The 15905-nt window shown below is 33.8% G+C and overlaps 1 protein-coding gene across 1 annotated transcript; it reads left to right on the top strand.

The window, feature by feature from the left end:
• Positions 1-9855: 9855 nt before the first annotated feature.
• Positions 9856-12247, top strand: LOC105342154 (neuromedin-U receptor 2). The gene is made up of 2 exons (XM_011449035.4): positions 9856-10966; positions 11352-12247. Exons 1-2 carry the CDS (start codon positions 9903-9905, stop codon positions 11455-11457), a joined length of 1170 nt encoding a protein of 389 aa, XP_011447337.3. The 5' UTR covers positions 9856-9902; the 3' UTR covers positions 11458-12247.
• The last annotated feature ends 3658 nt before the right edge of the window (positions 12248-15905 follow it).

The raw sequence follows: 15905 nt of genomic DNA, 5'->3' as shown, positions 1-15905 counted from the left end.
TAAATTCAAGTTTGCAAAATCATATTCCCTGGGGGTAGGGCGGGCCGCAATGGCGGGATGAGTTTTTACAAAGGAATATATAGAGAAAATCTTTAAAAATATCCTGGGAAAGTTTTCAGTCCAAAACGCAGTAACTTGTGTGAAAGCATAGGTTGTGCAGATTAAAGTTTGATGAAACCATGATTCCCTAGAGAAAAGTGGGGCCAAAAATGGGGGGGGGGGGGGTATATAGGAATAGAGAAAAATCTTTTTACAGGTACAACAACAAAAGGGGCTTGGTATTTACAACAACAAAAAAATATGTGGAAAAAAATTGGCAGACAATTTTTTTAGCAAGATCTACTCTAATTAGTTGTCAAGATATTTTGATTTTGATACTGTAATGCTAATTTGATCAGAGTTAAGGTAATTGTTGCTCAAATGAGCGATGTGGCCCCTGGGCCTCTTGTCTAAAATACGTTGCCGGTCCAATAGAGCGCAGTCAATTGACTGGCGGTCCAATAGATCACAGTCTATTGACCGGAGGTCTTATATGTCGCAGTCTATTGACCGGCAGTTCAATAGATCACTTTCAAACCTGAATACACATACAAAAGAGACGATAATATTTAATTTGTAATAAAACAACAAAATCCCTTTAATTAGGTATTAATTATATATACAGGTAGATGTGCGATTATCTCTAAAGTACAAAATCTTACATACATTTTTCTAATCATATTGTTTAGGCGATATCTGAAAGTCATAGTTATTCTAATACATATCTAAGCTAGCATTGAGTTTTCTGAAGGTTTTTTTTTAAGATTCCTCCCAGTATCTGACCGATGCCACATAGCCTTGAACACTTCGTGCATAGCGCTTAGTCTTTGTATCCGCCTCAGGTAAGGAAATCCTTGTAGAAAACTTGTATCTTGTGCCAAATTATCAACAAGACCTGAATTTTTTGTCGACCACTTTTGTATTTATCATTTCAAAAATATTATATTAATTTAATCATTACCGTGTATGTCAAAAAATGGCACAGTCCAAAATTTAGAACATTGCTTTAAAATCGCATCACATGAAACTGATAATCTAGTAAAGCGATTAAAATTGCAATTTTATTCTGCTTCTGTTTTCCATACAGGTTATGCTTATATGTGTGTTGTTGTAAATGTTGAATTGCTATAAATTTTGTAATTATTGCTATCCGGTAAATAAAAAATTTACAACATGACCTATGTATTGTTGATGGGTTGTTTTTTATTGCTCTCGTATAACTTTCCTTCTTAGTTTTAATGTTGATCGTTTCCAAATAATACCTTCTCCACTGATTTTTTGGGGGGAGATGTAGTCTTACATGTGTATTTGCAACGACGTAAGCAAACAAACTTAGCAAAGTTCGCTAGCTTATTTTTACAATTCTTTATCTTTTTGCCTGGCCTTCAGTTGTGATTAATATCACAAAATCCATGTATTATTTCTAGTTTAGTTTAAATTTTAATAATAAAAAAGCTATTGCAGAAGCCATATTTGAGAATTTTGATTATCGCTTTTGACGTTGAACTTGCACAGTTTTCAACGTTTGTGACGTCAAAATTACTTTTTTTAATTTGGTTTTTACCCTCATCCCACTCTCTTATAGTGTTTTGAATGCCGTTGCTTTCTAAACACTTTACAAATATATTGAATATAATGTTATAACACAATTATTTATGAAAAACTAAAATATTCAACCATATGTTAGCAAAAAAATAAAAAAATGTCATTTTTGATGGTCTTGAGCTGATAACTTAAAAATTGAAATCTTAAAATTGGATTTGATTTCTAATGTTATACAATCTGGTGTATAAAAAGCTTTATTTTAATTTGTCTTTAAGCGTACATACTTTATCTCCTGAAAATTTCAATTGCCGTGTTACAAAATGATAGTCCTCATGGATAATGGCTTATCACTCTAAAGTTGTAAATGTAAAAACGTAAAACTAACAAAAATGTAACTGCAGGTGTAAATGTAAAAAAAAATGCGTAATTGGCGCCAACTTTCCTCGTTTTTAAGTGTAAAATGAATTATAAATAAGGCTTCAGATTAAATGAAGACAAATAAAGGAGATTTTTTATACCTAATTTTGACCTTTACAATTCACAAATTAAACGAAATAAAATAACAGCAGCAGAGGGAAGCGATCATTTTGCCCACATACGTAAATCGTAACTAAAATGAGAAATCCGTGTTTATTTTTGTAGTCAGTGAGACCACGGGTCAAGCCACGAAAGTCCCTGATCATGACTCCCATCTTAACAAGTGCTCGACATAAGAAGGTTCAGGCTATAAATACTGCGGCGGTTTGTGGCTATGGTTATAGTCTTATGCACGTGGTTCGTGAGGCGCAGCAAGTCACGGTTCACTGAGTAAGCGATTTCAATGCACTCACACAAAGCATTGAATTTCTTAATTTGTCATTTAAACACCTCGTGCTAAAAGTATGCTAATGAAGAATAATGGCCTTTGTTTGGAGAGAAAGAGAACACATGTAATATCTCTCTACAAAGTATACTGTACTGTCATTGAAATATTTGTTAACATATACATGTAGTAGATAAAAAGCTATGTACACGTGTCTTAATTGTCAGAACTCTTTTCCTCTCATGTGAATGTGAAATATAATTGTACATGCATATCTTTCATACTGATATATAATAAAAACAATGCTTCTGTTTATGAATATTATTGCCAATTATTGTAATTGTGTTTGTGCTAATAAAATATTTGTATTTGTATTTGTGTACGAATACCTACTAATTATTCCCCATAAGGCATTTTCCCCTTTGTCGGGGAACTTTCGTATTTGATTTTTTTCCCCTTTAAATCCCACTCTAGTCGTAAGATATACACAAAAATTGATTTCTTATAAACAAGAGTAGCGAGAACGAAAAATTAAGTAGTTGAGCTTTTAAACAGATAAGATAACTCATTTGATTCTAAATTTTCAACTCATTTATTTCCAAATGGAAAATCAAGTCCATATGAATAGTGATATTGCAAAACCTTATCAACGGTAAAAAAAAATATGTATATAATTGTTAGTAATAGATTATTTCTTAATTAGGTCATATCATACATAAATAAATGCAATTAATTTCGAGTTTATGTTTTTTTAGTCATTTTTCTAAACAAGGCAGGAAATTTCGACCTGTAAACATCGTTGTTCATAAACAGATTGGCTAAATTTGTTGTTTCAAAAATTCAAAGTTCACATATTATTTGTAATTTGTTAATATCATATCTGATAAACATATTGATTCAGTGAATGTGTATGCGATAAGTTATAAACATTGATTTTCACATCTCTATACGTACAGTTTATGATTAAAATCTTTGTTTATCTTAAAATCTGGAGTCACATACATACAAAACTCAAGAGTGTTATTGCAGGACGGAGTTTGGGGTTCGATAGCGATCACTTTCCCATGAGATGTCAACCTGAAAGCTAATTGAAACCTTGACAAAAGTAGGACAGTTCAGCCATCCACATGTATATTATATAATATGTCTACTCTGGTGCAAGGCCAAGGCAGAGGTATGTCACCGAGAGATAACAGTGACATTAAACAAAAGACATTACGCAATTGCATGCATAAACATACTACAGGTATGTAATTGAAACAAATTCGCAAATATACATAAATATGCTTTGCTTATTGAAATATATGTATATATATTTTAAATCATTTATAATTATTCTCGAATTGCCTCATGTTTTATTGATTCGGTTTAAACCAACAAACAGCATACAAAAAAGCCATGATAATTTAGTAAAACATGAGATTTCTCACGTAACAAGCCAATAATTTTCATAATTGAACAGTAACACTTGATTTAATCATATTTTTTTTTCAAAGAAAATTAATAAAATTGTTGAAAGCCCCATTTCATAAGGATTAAAACGTTCTTGATAATTCATAAAAACCGGATCTAAAATGTGACTTTACCCATCACTCGGATATTATTGTTCATATTGTGGTGGTTGAATGGGGAGGGGGTAAAATCTAATCTGCTTCCTCTTTTTCAATTCGCAGATGATCAAAAAATTTAACGATCTTGTCATACATTCGATATTGCCTCCAAATGCATTAAAGTTTGGAGACCCAAACACTGATACACACGAGGGTGTGTTTCACTATTCAGTCACTAGTGCGGGAAAGTCCATTCTTCACAGTCCAATTAAACTTAGTCGCTAGAAACAGCATTACGCGGACACAGATCGCTGTATAAGTTCTGACACTTGTTTTCAAAATGCATTTTCAAATAAAAAAAACAAAAAAGACAAAAAAGCTATACTTTAAGCCCAACTACACTGTATTATGAAACCAAACTTAGTGATCTCTGGTAAGTGACTTGTACTTAAAAGGTGGAGTGATCGCTTGCAGTACTTGAGACAAGTGTATGTGCCCAGTCATTGAAAGATCTTCTAGTACAAACTTTACGCTATTGAGGAAGCGCTTTACAACCCAAAAGCATCAAAGCCCTTCAAAGACTCTTTGGCAGCAATAATAACCACAGGATTGCATTTCAGCCCTATTGAATACTTAATTAAGGGATTTTCGTTTCGTTTATCGGCTGGGCTTGTCTTTGAAATGTGTGTGATTAAAAACGCTCCCCATAAAAACTTTATTTGATTTTTCAGGTACCAAACATCACAAAAAGCTCTCTTTGAAATTGGAGCCAACTGTATGGATGTATATTTTTAATTGTAAAGATATTTTTTGGCTTAACCATCTACTTTTCTGTATGACTATGTAAGGTTTAATACCAGTAGTATTTACAAAATTTCACGTTACTATGGTTACTTTGGATCATGTTCTAATCCCGATTATGCCTTGTGTCATTTGATGACCATTTAAAAGTACCGGAAAATTTGTCTTTCGATGTAATAAATTCCATAACCTAGTTGAATTATGCTAAAAAAAACTAGATTTTTACATTTTAATTGAAGGTAAAGAGTGTCGCCCCTATTTTTCATTATATCAAATTATCTAACCCACTTGTGTTTGATAAAATATCACTTTCAAGTTTCTATATCATCTAGGGTTTTTAGGACTTGAAAACGTTTTGAGGAAAATACAAATGAAATCATATGCCATTTATGCAATTTTTAATGGAGGTTTCCAAGTATTTTCTACTTGAATTTACATATATGTATCAACTCTTTAGGTATTAAAAGATTCATTGAAAATATAGTATATATTATATCGTTTCCTTATTGTGTCCTATAGGCACTATGCATCAGTGTACCGATTTCCGCATTGTGAGTTGTGCCTTGATCATCCATGACCTAGATAAATACAAGTATTAATTACATAAAATTCTAAAACCGCCATGCTGTATGTTATTTAATAAATAAAAGACATAGAAAAGGTGGTAAATTTAACAATAATGTGCCTTGGAATAAAAATCACGAGATACAGAAATTTCTAAATTATACAATATTCACTGGTCAATTGCTCTTAAAGGCCACTTTAGTCACTTGGAGTGACTTATTGCTGTTTGTTTGGGTTGTGTTGTATTGTGACATTTATGGTACCCATGGTTGGAATGTGCATGTGCATGAATTGTCTAAAGTTTTTCTCATCTTGATATATACGAAGCAAAGCAAATGCGACACTGGGAAGGGCACTGAGAAAGCAATTGCCCTAAGGTCGGGGACTCTAGAAATTCGTGTAAAAAATTTAATTCAAAAATCTAGGGCAGAAAAAATTAGACCCGGCCTCGTTAAGTGAAAATGCTTGATTTTTTTTTAAATCTTTAAAAACATTTGTTTTCTATTCCATGACATGAAGCAGGCAATTTGTATGAGCAAGGAAGCTTTGCCTCGTGGTAAATAGGGATACTGGTCATGTTTTAGTTCAGACATGTTTATGTGTCAACGAAACTTAATTTAAAAAAGTATGAGATATTAATTCTTACACCCTCTATCCCATCCCGTGTAATAAGCTGTCAAATAGCATCATATACAACTACATGTACTTTTTCGATCTGGAGCTCAGAAAATGTAAAAATTATGAATAATCTTGGAAAGTATATAAATAACTGTTTCAAATTACGAAATAATATATTAATTTGTTACCATAAATTAAGTATATTGTCTGTTCCACTGTTTATTGTGCTTATTAGCATGGAATATGTATTGTATAAATATGAATACTGGTGGACTGTAAAGCCTTAAGTGAATGAAGGATGAAATGAATGAGATCCCTCAGATTGATTGATAATTCATCGACCAGTGCCTCATACAGTGATAGAGTTATCATCACACCCTCGTTATGACCAATTTAACAAGAGGCCAATAGGCCTTAACGGTCACCTGAGTAGCATATAACCCATACACAAACTTGTCGAGGAGTCTAATATATTCATTCAATAAGGTTTCATTCTGGAGTAGAAAAATTATAAATTTGTAATGACGACCACCTCCCTGTCTGAAATCGTTCAAAAAGAACAATGAAACCTATAATTTTGGCGAAAAACTTAAAGATCTGGTCTACAAAATCATGAATTCAGTTTTCATTTCAGGTGTGTGGGAGTAAAGAAAATCATTTTTATTAAACATTATATGCATTACTTATACATCCATTTTGGCCCTGCCCTAGAGTCAAAACGACATGAAATTTAAAATTTTAGTAGAGGACTTCCTGGTAAACATAATTAATAATTATGAAGTCAGTTTTTCATACAGATGTGTGAGAATAGAGAAGAAGATTTTAAAACATTATATGCATAAACACTATATTGCCATATTGCCTCCCCCCATGTCCTGAACCCCTGACCCAGGGGCCATGAATTTCACAATTTAGGTAGGAGAGTTAGTGGACATCATAACCATGTATTGCCTCCCCCCATGTCCTGAACCCCTGACCCAGGGGCCATGAATTTCACAATTTAGGTAGGAGAGTTAGTGGACATCATAACCATGTATTCAGGGTTTTTTCCCCAAATGTTTGTGAGTAAAGAAGAAGATTTTTTAAGATTTAATACACTTTTACTAAATGGCCATATTGGCCCCACCCTGGAGCCTGAACCCCTGACACAGGGGTCATGAATTTCACAAATTTGGTAGAGGGCTTCATGGACATCATAATCATGCATTTAGTTTTTAACAAATTTTTATGGGAGTAGAAAACATTTTCTAAGATTTAATACGTTTTTACTATATGGCCATATTGGCCCCACCCTAGAGCCAGAACCCCTCACCCAGGGGCCATGAATTTTACAAATTTGGTAGAAGGCTTCATGGACATAATAACCATGCAACCAGATTTTTCCTCACATGTGTGGGAGTAGAGGAGATGAAGATTTTTGAAAATTTGGCTTTTTTTGCATATATGGCCCCATATGTGGTGCCCCGGGGGTGGTAGAACCACGAATTTCACAATTTAGATCCCTCTTACCATAGAGATGCCTCACACCAAAAATGGTAACAATTAGCCTTGTAGTTTTTAAGAAAAAGTTAAAAATGTAAAATTGTTAACACAAGACGGACGACGCACGTCGACCGACGCACGACGACGGATGAAAACGGATAGCATTAGGTCACCTGAGTTTACCCAGGTGACCTAAGAATGCACACAACAGTATACTTTAAATTATTCAAAGGACCAAATTTGCACTAATTATGCGCTCGCATAACACAGATTCATAAGTTTGTTCATAGCTTTCAGCTCACATCAGCTGATTACTTGTCTGCATAACATAAGATGGGCATGTAAAGACTTTGTTGTGCAAATTTTTAATATGTAAATTTGGACAAGTGTTTGTTCCGCTTAGGGTACGTCTGTGCATCAAAGATATAGATACGATGTCGCACGAGATGGCCATTTTCATGGCTCACCTCCGGTTTGGAAGACAATGTTGCCTGTTCGCATTTCCCGCTGTGTCTAATCGAACGATCAACACGGCTACTTGTAAAAGTACTATCAAATCACACCTTTTATCATAGATTTATAGTAGTCTTTGTTATATATTATGGCTACCACAAACAGGATATACTTTAACCAATCTTGCTCACTGTCCCCGATCTATTGTATTGTGGTCAAATTTGAGTGTGGTTACGTCGATTGTATAATTCATTACGACAGAATGCCGGGGCTATTGCTATTATCATCAATTATGTCTGTCATTGTCATACAATCATAAAAAAAGCGATTAAAGTTAGTCTTCAAACATTAAAACAATCTTTGCAAATTGACAAATCGAGTTTTTTCATCATTTAATCATAAGTTAAAATCGTCATCACCGTTGTGGATCGAAGTCAAACTCGTTAGTCATTAAATCCTCATTTTTTCTCGTACACTTAAGCTATATCATGTACCTACGTCTCTGTATATTAATCAGTTCATAGATATTTTTTGCAGCATCAAAGAGGCAAATGTTTCCATTATTGACAACAGTATTGACCGGTGACATGTAGTCTCATGCACAAGTGCACATGAAATGAATATATCAAGGAGTGCTCGTGCAAATCGATTTAGGAATCATTTAATCATATTGAATTTAAAAGTTCGGTGACCGTTCGGGTCATCACACCAATTTTTAATAGATATGTAAGTATACTTAAAAACTATCCCAGGAATAACTGTCTATTTTTTTAGGGGGGGGGGGTTAGGGCTAGTGAATTAAGGTAAGAAATTGTATCCACATGGACATTTTTATAAAAATGTTTGACATTTTAACGAAATTAGTTACATGAAATTAATATAAGAAAAATATAAATAATGGGTTTTTTTCTTTTAAAGTATTCAAAATGAGTACACCCAAGACAAGAAGTAATTGAAAATTTACTGCAATCGTCACAGGAAATTTAAAAGATGTAACTATAAATAGATTGATTGGTATTTTTGGAAGATTACTCACTTGATAATAGCCAGATATAAAATGACGTAAGAAAGGGAGGACAGTGCAGGGAGGTCTTACTAAATTCCTGGAAAATATGTTCACTGTTATTACAAAGTCATTAAAAATAAATTCGGTTGAGGGTTGTCTTCCTATTGATTTCACTCGGATCATTTTTGAAGACATTTTATTCCAGGGAAAGGGCGAAAAAGGGATGGGTAGTTTCATAAATCTTCTTCAAAGAGTCACTACAATTCTAATAAAACAAGAGAAAGTGTAACTTTAAAACTCTTGAAAAATTGAATAAATGGTTTTGATTAACATTATGATTTAACTATATTAACTTAGTATTACACGTATTTGGCCGGCAGTAATGTTGGCAAGTCAATAGAAGCAAAGGTTAATCAAATAGGCGACCAATTTAAATCAGTGAATAATTTTTTTGCTTCACTCTACTATGCAATTTATCTGTAAAATTTATAGTAAATGGGTGTTGATTCTTTTTAAAACCACTGGTTTTGATCGAGAGAACCAATGATTAATCAAATTAAAATGACCTTAATGAGCTGATTCTGGTATATGCGTAATAGATTTTGAATGTTTTTTAAAATTGTTCCAAAACCGGCATATAAGTTTCTCAAAAAGAAGTCTGTTTTGTTTTAATTTTTTTTAATTAGAATTTATCACTTAAGATGAATTTTGGAATAGTAATATTTAGTTAAAATTGAGGTACATCCATTTTGGTTCCTTAAGAAAATTTAATCACAACTATATTTAACAACCATACTTCATCATACATTGACTCAAAACTATTTTGAATACGATCGTGATTTTTTATGATGCGAGAAAAAACGTTATTTCTTCTCTGTGTTTTACCAGTTCAAATTTCCACTTGCGTATCTACGACAACAATAACTTCCGTCCCTAAGTCACGTGTCACGAAAGAAAGGGCGGTCTACATTCAGTGAACCTTAATATATAATCGAGTAACCAACCTCCTGAACACTTCCAAGTTTGACTTGAGACCGTTACAATGACTGCGCTTAGTAGCGCACGCAATTTAACTAACATGGATTCATATTTGGAAAGCCAACTTACAACGACTGAGAATATCATCTTTAGTGAAAATGTCAGTGGCTCGAATGCAGACCAGTCCTACATTGATTCTCTGGAGAGCGCGTCTGCCTATCTGTGGATTATTATTTCTCCGATATTTCTGTTCGTGGGGGTGTTCGGAAACATTCTGAACTTGATCGTTTTGCGAAGAATGCATTTTGAGAAGAACCCCACATTGATTCTGCTATTTCTTCTCAGTGTTACGGACATAGCAGTTCTTCTTGTCGGACTGCCTCGCTACTGGGCGAGGGACGCGTTGCAGTTTGATCTCCGAACCGTTTCCCAGTTCAGTTGCAAATTCAGCTTGTTTCTGATTTACATTTCTATGCAGCTGTCGTCATGGATACTCGTATTGGTGTCTGTGATTCGCGTGATCAAAACAGTGTTGCCTTTGCGTTACCCAAAGACAAAAATCCGAGTTACAAGAAAAAATACTCTGACCTTGTTTTGCATTGTAGTCATAGCTCTATGCATTATCAACTTTCACTTTTTTATCACAAACGGCGTTATCACAGAGGATGGAGAGGCTTCTTGCACGTCTCTTACACCTGACTTCAGAAATTTCGACGAATACGTCTTTGTGTACATAGACTTTCTGATGATGTCAGTTTTTCCCGCCATTATAATAATCGTCTGCAATATTTTCATTTATCTCGTTTTGAAAAATATGAAACAAAGACGTGCGTCTACAACTTCTACAGACAAAGTGACGTCAGATTCTGTTTCAAGAGTTACCCGTATGCTGTTCGTCACTAGCTCATATTTCGTCATATCTACTGCTCCAATATCTCTTCATTTCATCGTTGACTCATATGTTCGCCCTGGATCAGATGATCTGACTCAAGCAAAACTGGACATGTCTTTTACAGTGCTTTATTTATTCCAATTTTCTCATTTCGTCATCAATTTCTACTGTTATACAGTCACCAACAAGAGATTTAGAAGATCAGTCAAAAAGTTAAAAGACGAGGTCAAAAACAGGTGTGTTTTAAGTTTTTTGTTTGTGGTTTCTTTTTTAATAATCTAAGTGTACGTGACAATATCTGTTTTAAAATTTAAGTCTGAAGCGCATTAACAGGAAACCATTAGCATTTGTACGACATGTAGGAGAACAGATGCACACACCGTGTTTTCAATGGATATGTGTCTGTCTGTGATAGTACTTTAAAGAGTCGTATAATATCCTTCAATGGTCTTACTTTTCCCACGCATTAATACTTTAAAGTACTTGGGTATTTTATCGTACGAGGAACGAATTGAAATAAAACAATCCGTTTATGAATACGCTCACTGTTTAAAATCGTATAAAAAAGGTGTACGTTTTTTATATTAATACTGAAAATAATTTCTCTTCTTTTTTTTCTAGAATAACTCGCCATGGCGGTTTGGCCTCGGACTCCCATGACGTCAACAGTTCTGCAGAGCGATCTAAAAACCAGTCTATGGATGCTGTCTCCAAATCACACTATTAGGACCGCATTTTACACAGCACTCAGAATTCCGATCCAGCCAACACTGAATGAACACAACGGAAAGCGCTTCTCGTGTGCTCCCAACCCGGATATGTCGAAGATTAAACGATATAAAGAGAACAGAGTTGCAGTAAACATTAAATTAACGTTGTTCAATATTAATAAAAAAATATTTCATATAGCTTCGTGTTTTACTGTAAGCAGTAAAAATTAATACCGTTTGTTTTATAGTGTGAGGCTAAAAATCTGTTTTACTACTTGAGACTCTCTAAAAAGATTATAAATTGAAAACATCCGGATTTTAAAATGATGCAATTCATGTGCCTATTCAGCTATATGCCTTTTGTTTCCCCGTTTTGTACACTAAAGGTCTATGACGAATGATTTACCTAGCGTTTGATATATATTTAGGGCAGCTTTGCATATAATGTTGCATGTTCATATTACTTGAGTATTGCTAGTTCCTCTCCGTGCCAGCGACATTGTATGGATGGAGGATGTTTGGCTTATGGGGAATAGGACACAAAGCCGCAACCCGGAAACATCCGGAACCGGTTTCCTCCGATATTCACCACATTCTTGTTCGATTTGTACAACTGCTTGCAAAGCATATATATTGTACAAGAAGAATACAAGTAATTGTTCTTTGACTACCTAGTAGTCTTTATAATGATGTTTAAGCATCAGTGGCATAAGATAGCACATATTACCTAATTGTACATAGAGTTTATTTATTTTACTGTTCTTTTTTTATAAATAGATTTTCGAATAAATATTGATAAGAATTCCTTGTGGTGTCTTGTCTTCTTATGAATTGAACATTTAAAATATTGACAATAATTAGTCTTTTATTTTCAATTTGCTTTCTAATATATCGACCTGGCTTTGAATGAAGAAAGGGGCTACTTTCAGGTGTCTTGGCCACTCGTTGTTTCAAGTTAGCTGGGTCATTTCATGGGTTTAGCTGCTTGCAGGGACCAACAAGTACAGCTATTTTTGGCTTTGATCTTTCTTTGAATTAAATTTTAGAAAAAGAAGGTTTTACGCCAACTGGCCCTTAACATTTTCTAAGAAAGTATGAAAATTCACAGAAAGATTACGGATGACCCGTGTACAAAGTTTAATGTCTGGCAAACGAAGGATTCTAAAGATTTACAAACACTATCTTGTGTTCAGAGAAGTTTGACCCTATCTGATTATTGACCTTTGATCTTAAAATTAGTAGGGTAATCTAGTCTAGTTTTGAACCTGTTACGTTTGATGGTTGTCAGATGATTCTCAATATATTAAAAACATTTACCTACTGGTTTACATCCAGAATTTAGTCACTGACTTTTGTTCTCATTATCTCAAACTCAAAAGCTCTTTCAAGTAAACAGTGTTATTTCAAGTATAAATTCTGTCAGCTTAAATACTTTTCAAGACATAAACTTGTACTTCAAAATCAATATCTTAATAGTAGATATTGGGGTCACAATTAAATTCAAAGACCAATAGTCAAATACATGTAACTCTCGATATCGACTGGTACTAAGTATTTCAAATGTTGTCCACTCAGTAACTCGAAATCCCTTAGCCTGCAAGGCATCAATCTAGGTACACTCCTACCCTATAAGGAGTTACGGTAATAAATATCGATTATCCCTATTTTCATGTTTTTAAGATCATTAGAAATATGTTGTCTTCTCAATATCTCAAGATCCCTTTACTAATAAATTAAACTTGGTTCCACTGCCGAGTATGAGATGCACCAAGTTGATGTCTGTCCAGGAGAGGTTTACTATGATATATTAATCGAACAAACTTTGATCAAGCGACCGACATACAGAACGACTGGTACAAAAAATCTCTTCTTTTTTAAACAGACCATAGAGGTATTAACGAGCTGTGTATCCTGCTCTTGACCAACTTCAGAACGCGAACTTCTTGGTTAATCGTTTAGTGTCGGTGACTTATAAAACAAGAAACAATTGAATAATTATCGTAAAAAATACATATTTTTGGTATAAAAATTAAATTTCTGAAAACATGTTGAAAAAATCCTCCGCGGCAGGTAGCTGTTTCCTTGGTAATTTGACGGTGACGTCACCTAAGTGGTAGACTTTAAATCAGGGTTATCGGGTAACCAAAACCCTTAATTAAGGGGGGGGGGGGGGCACGCCAAAACATGACACGCACCAAAAGCACATGTCAATCTATTTAATAGTAAACTTGATTTTCTGATGTCAAATTAGAAAAAAAAAATTATACTTCTAAAGATTTTCTCCTTTTTTCTATAAAAATTATTTCATTTAATATTTACAATACTTAAATTACTTAAATTTACAATTACAAGCAATTGATACGTAAAAAAAATTCAGGTATTTATACATGTTTCTGAAAATGATATCAGAAAAAGGCGTCCCAAAATTTTCTTTGTTCCTATTATTAGATCTAGCGGAAAACAATGCACTTAAAATATATGGATGGTGCAACACATAAATGACCTGACAATAAAGTTTGTAACAATTTAACAAAGATGTTCTCACACTAACAAGCAAGTCACATGTATGGCTTCGAAGTTGCACTTCATTTCAGTACCTTAAGTGCGTGAACACTTAAAGAATGCGGAAATTACATGTATTATGAAGAGTTATCTATATTAGTAATCCCTATTACTATGCATTGGAGAAGTTCTATTCTTTGACATCACTGCAATATTGGCATATACTATTACAGTCAGGAATATGATAATCAAAACCATAACCAATATGAAGAAGTACCACGTCAAATTATGCAAGTTTATTAGATTATTTTTGTATTGGAAATGCAAAGTATTCTTCCGTATTTTAAAGGGTGATATTGAAAGCACTATTAAAAATGAAGAGATTTTCTTGGTACACGTGTTAAGAGTTGTTTTCGTATAATAATTAGTGTCCTTCATAGGGTTCTTTCATTTACTTTGATGCATCGAGGAGTTCTGGGTACCGCATTTTCAAACCTTGGACAAGAGATGTAAAGTAATTTGCAAGTTCTTCTTTCAGAATCGATGCTTTTGGCCTTTTTGAGTTTTTTTTTGTTTTTTGTTTTTTTTTTTTTTTTGGGGGGGGGGGGGTTAGAAGCAATTCCCGGTGCTGTCTGTAACGGGAATTGTTGCACATTTCAAAACGAGCACATGAGAACACTATCAAATGTTGTTGGATAATTTTAGACACATTAAAAGTACTAGTAGTACTGAGTACTACATGTAGGTGGGGCCGCTGCTTACGTGACAGTTGGATGCTTTTATTTACGTTCTTTCCTTTCTGGACGTCATCCCGTCTTTTTGTTGCAGAGTGACTGGTACGGATTTCTTGTCGAGTGTTTTGAACTGCAAAAATATCACATAAAAGATTATTTGTTTCCTAGTCATGATAAAAATATTATACCAACCTACTTCCTATTTGTTAAATTTCCAATTTAAGTAAGTCAGTGTTAGTAAGCGCACGTCCATGCATGTATTGAACGGAGACCGTCTTTTTGTCTGTGTGGCAATTGCGCTTTGTGGTTTTTTTTAAGTCTTTGCTAAAATATTGCTGTAACGCTATCTCCTTGTTCTTGTATTCTAAACGCTCAAACACTTAACCTGTAAATCAGTTTCTTTAAGTAGATAGTATAGTCACAACTATTATTATAGTACGTTGAATTATCTATCTATATCGATTGCCTGTATCCCAGTTTGTCGTTTGGAACTATTCGTAATCCCAAGAAGGAACACGATGCACCCGTGCATCATTTGAAATGGTTGATAAAAGGCGTGACGTCAGTTCAACCCCATTAGCGTATGCTTCAATTTAGATGAGATGCCTCATGATTTATATTTTGCATGTTTAACTAATCAATGACTTTTTTCAGTTATCGGGTACGCTGTTTTTCGTAGTACATTGTATATCTTACATTGTAAAATATTTTGCCACAAACTTGACGATGTTAAAATTCTATATTCAGTCCCAAGATATCCTCGATTTACATTTATTTAAATCTAATTATTCGAATTCAAACGTTGTTGATTTAATGATAAGAAAAAATCCAAGATATCCCCGTTAAAAACACTTCTTAAATGATTAATACAGAACTAAAAATAAATTAGCATTGCAGCAGACCTGCAAGAAGCAGGTTGCATCTACAAATCAGTTTTTCATACAAATTATTTTATTCACCGAACATTTAGAAATAATCAAATATAGACGAAATATATTTGTAATTAACATAACGGTGATGATAACTCAAAGATTTCTCCTGATATCTGACCAGAAATATGCTTCATGTGCAAAATCGCTCTGGTCGTCGGAATTGTGTTGAGATTTTTGAGAAAACTAGAACGTGTATGATGGAATTAGATGTGATTTATATTCCTACACGAATGTTTTCTTCTACAAGCATATTATATCCATGAATAAATTAGACAAAAACCGTCCCATGACCTATTT

Source organism: Magallana gigas, chromosome 2, assembly GCF_963853765.1.
Source record: "Magallana gigas chromosome 2, xbMagGiga1.1, whole genome shotgun sequence".
NCBI classification, from domain to species: domain Eukaryota; kingdom Metazoa; phylum Mollusca; class Bivalvia; order Ostreida; family Ostreidae; genus Magallana; species Magallana gigas.
Note: the sequence above shows the minus strand (reverse complement) of the source record. Positions and strands in the feature narration are given on the sequence as shown.

Coding starts and splice junctions, on each gene's coding strand:
- LOC105342154 (XM_011449035.4), top strand. CDS start 9,903: ATGACTGCGCTTAGTAGCGCACGCAATTTAACTAACATGGATTCATAT. Junction 10,967..11,351: donor AAAGACGAGGTCAAAAACAG/GTGTGTTTTAAG, acceptor TTTTTTTTCTAG/AATAACTCGCCATGGCGGTT.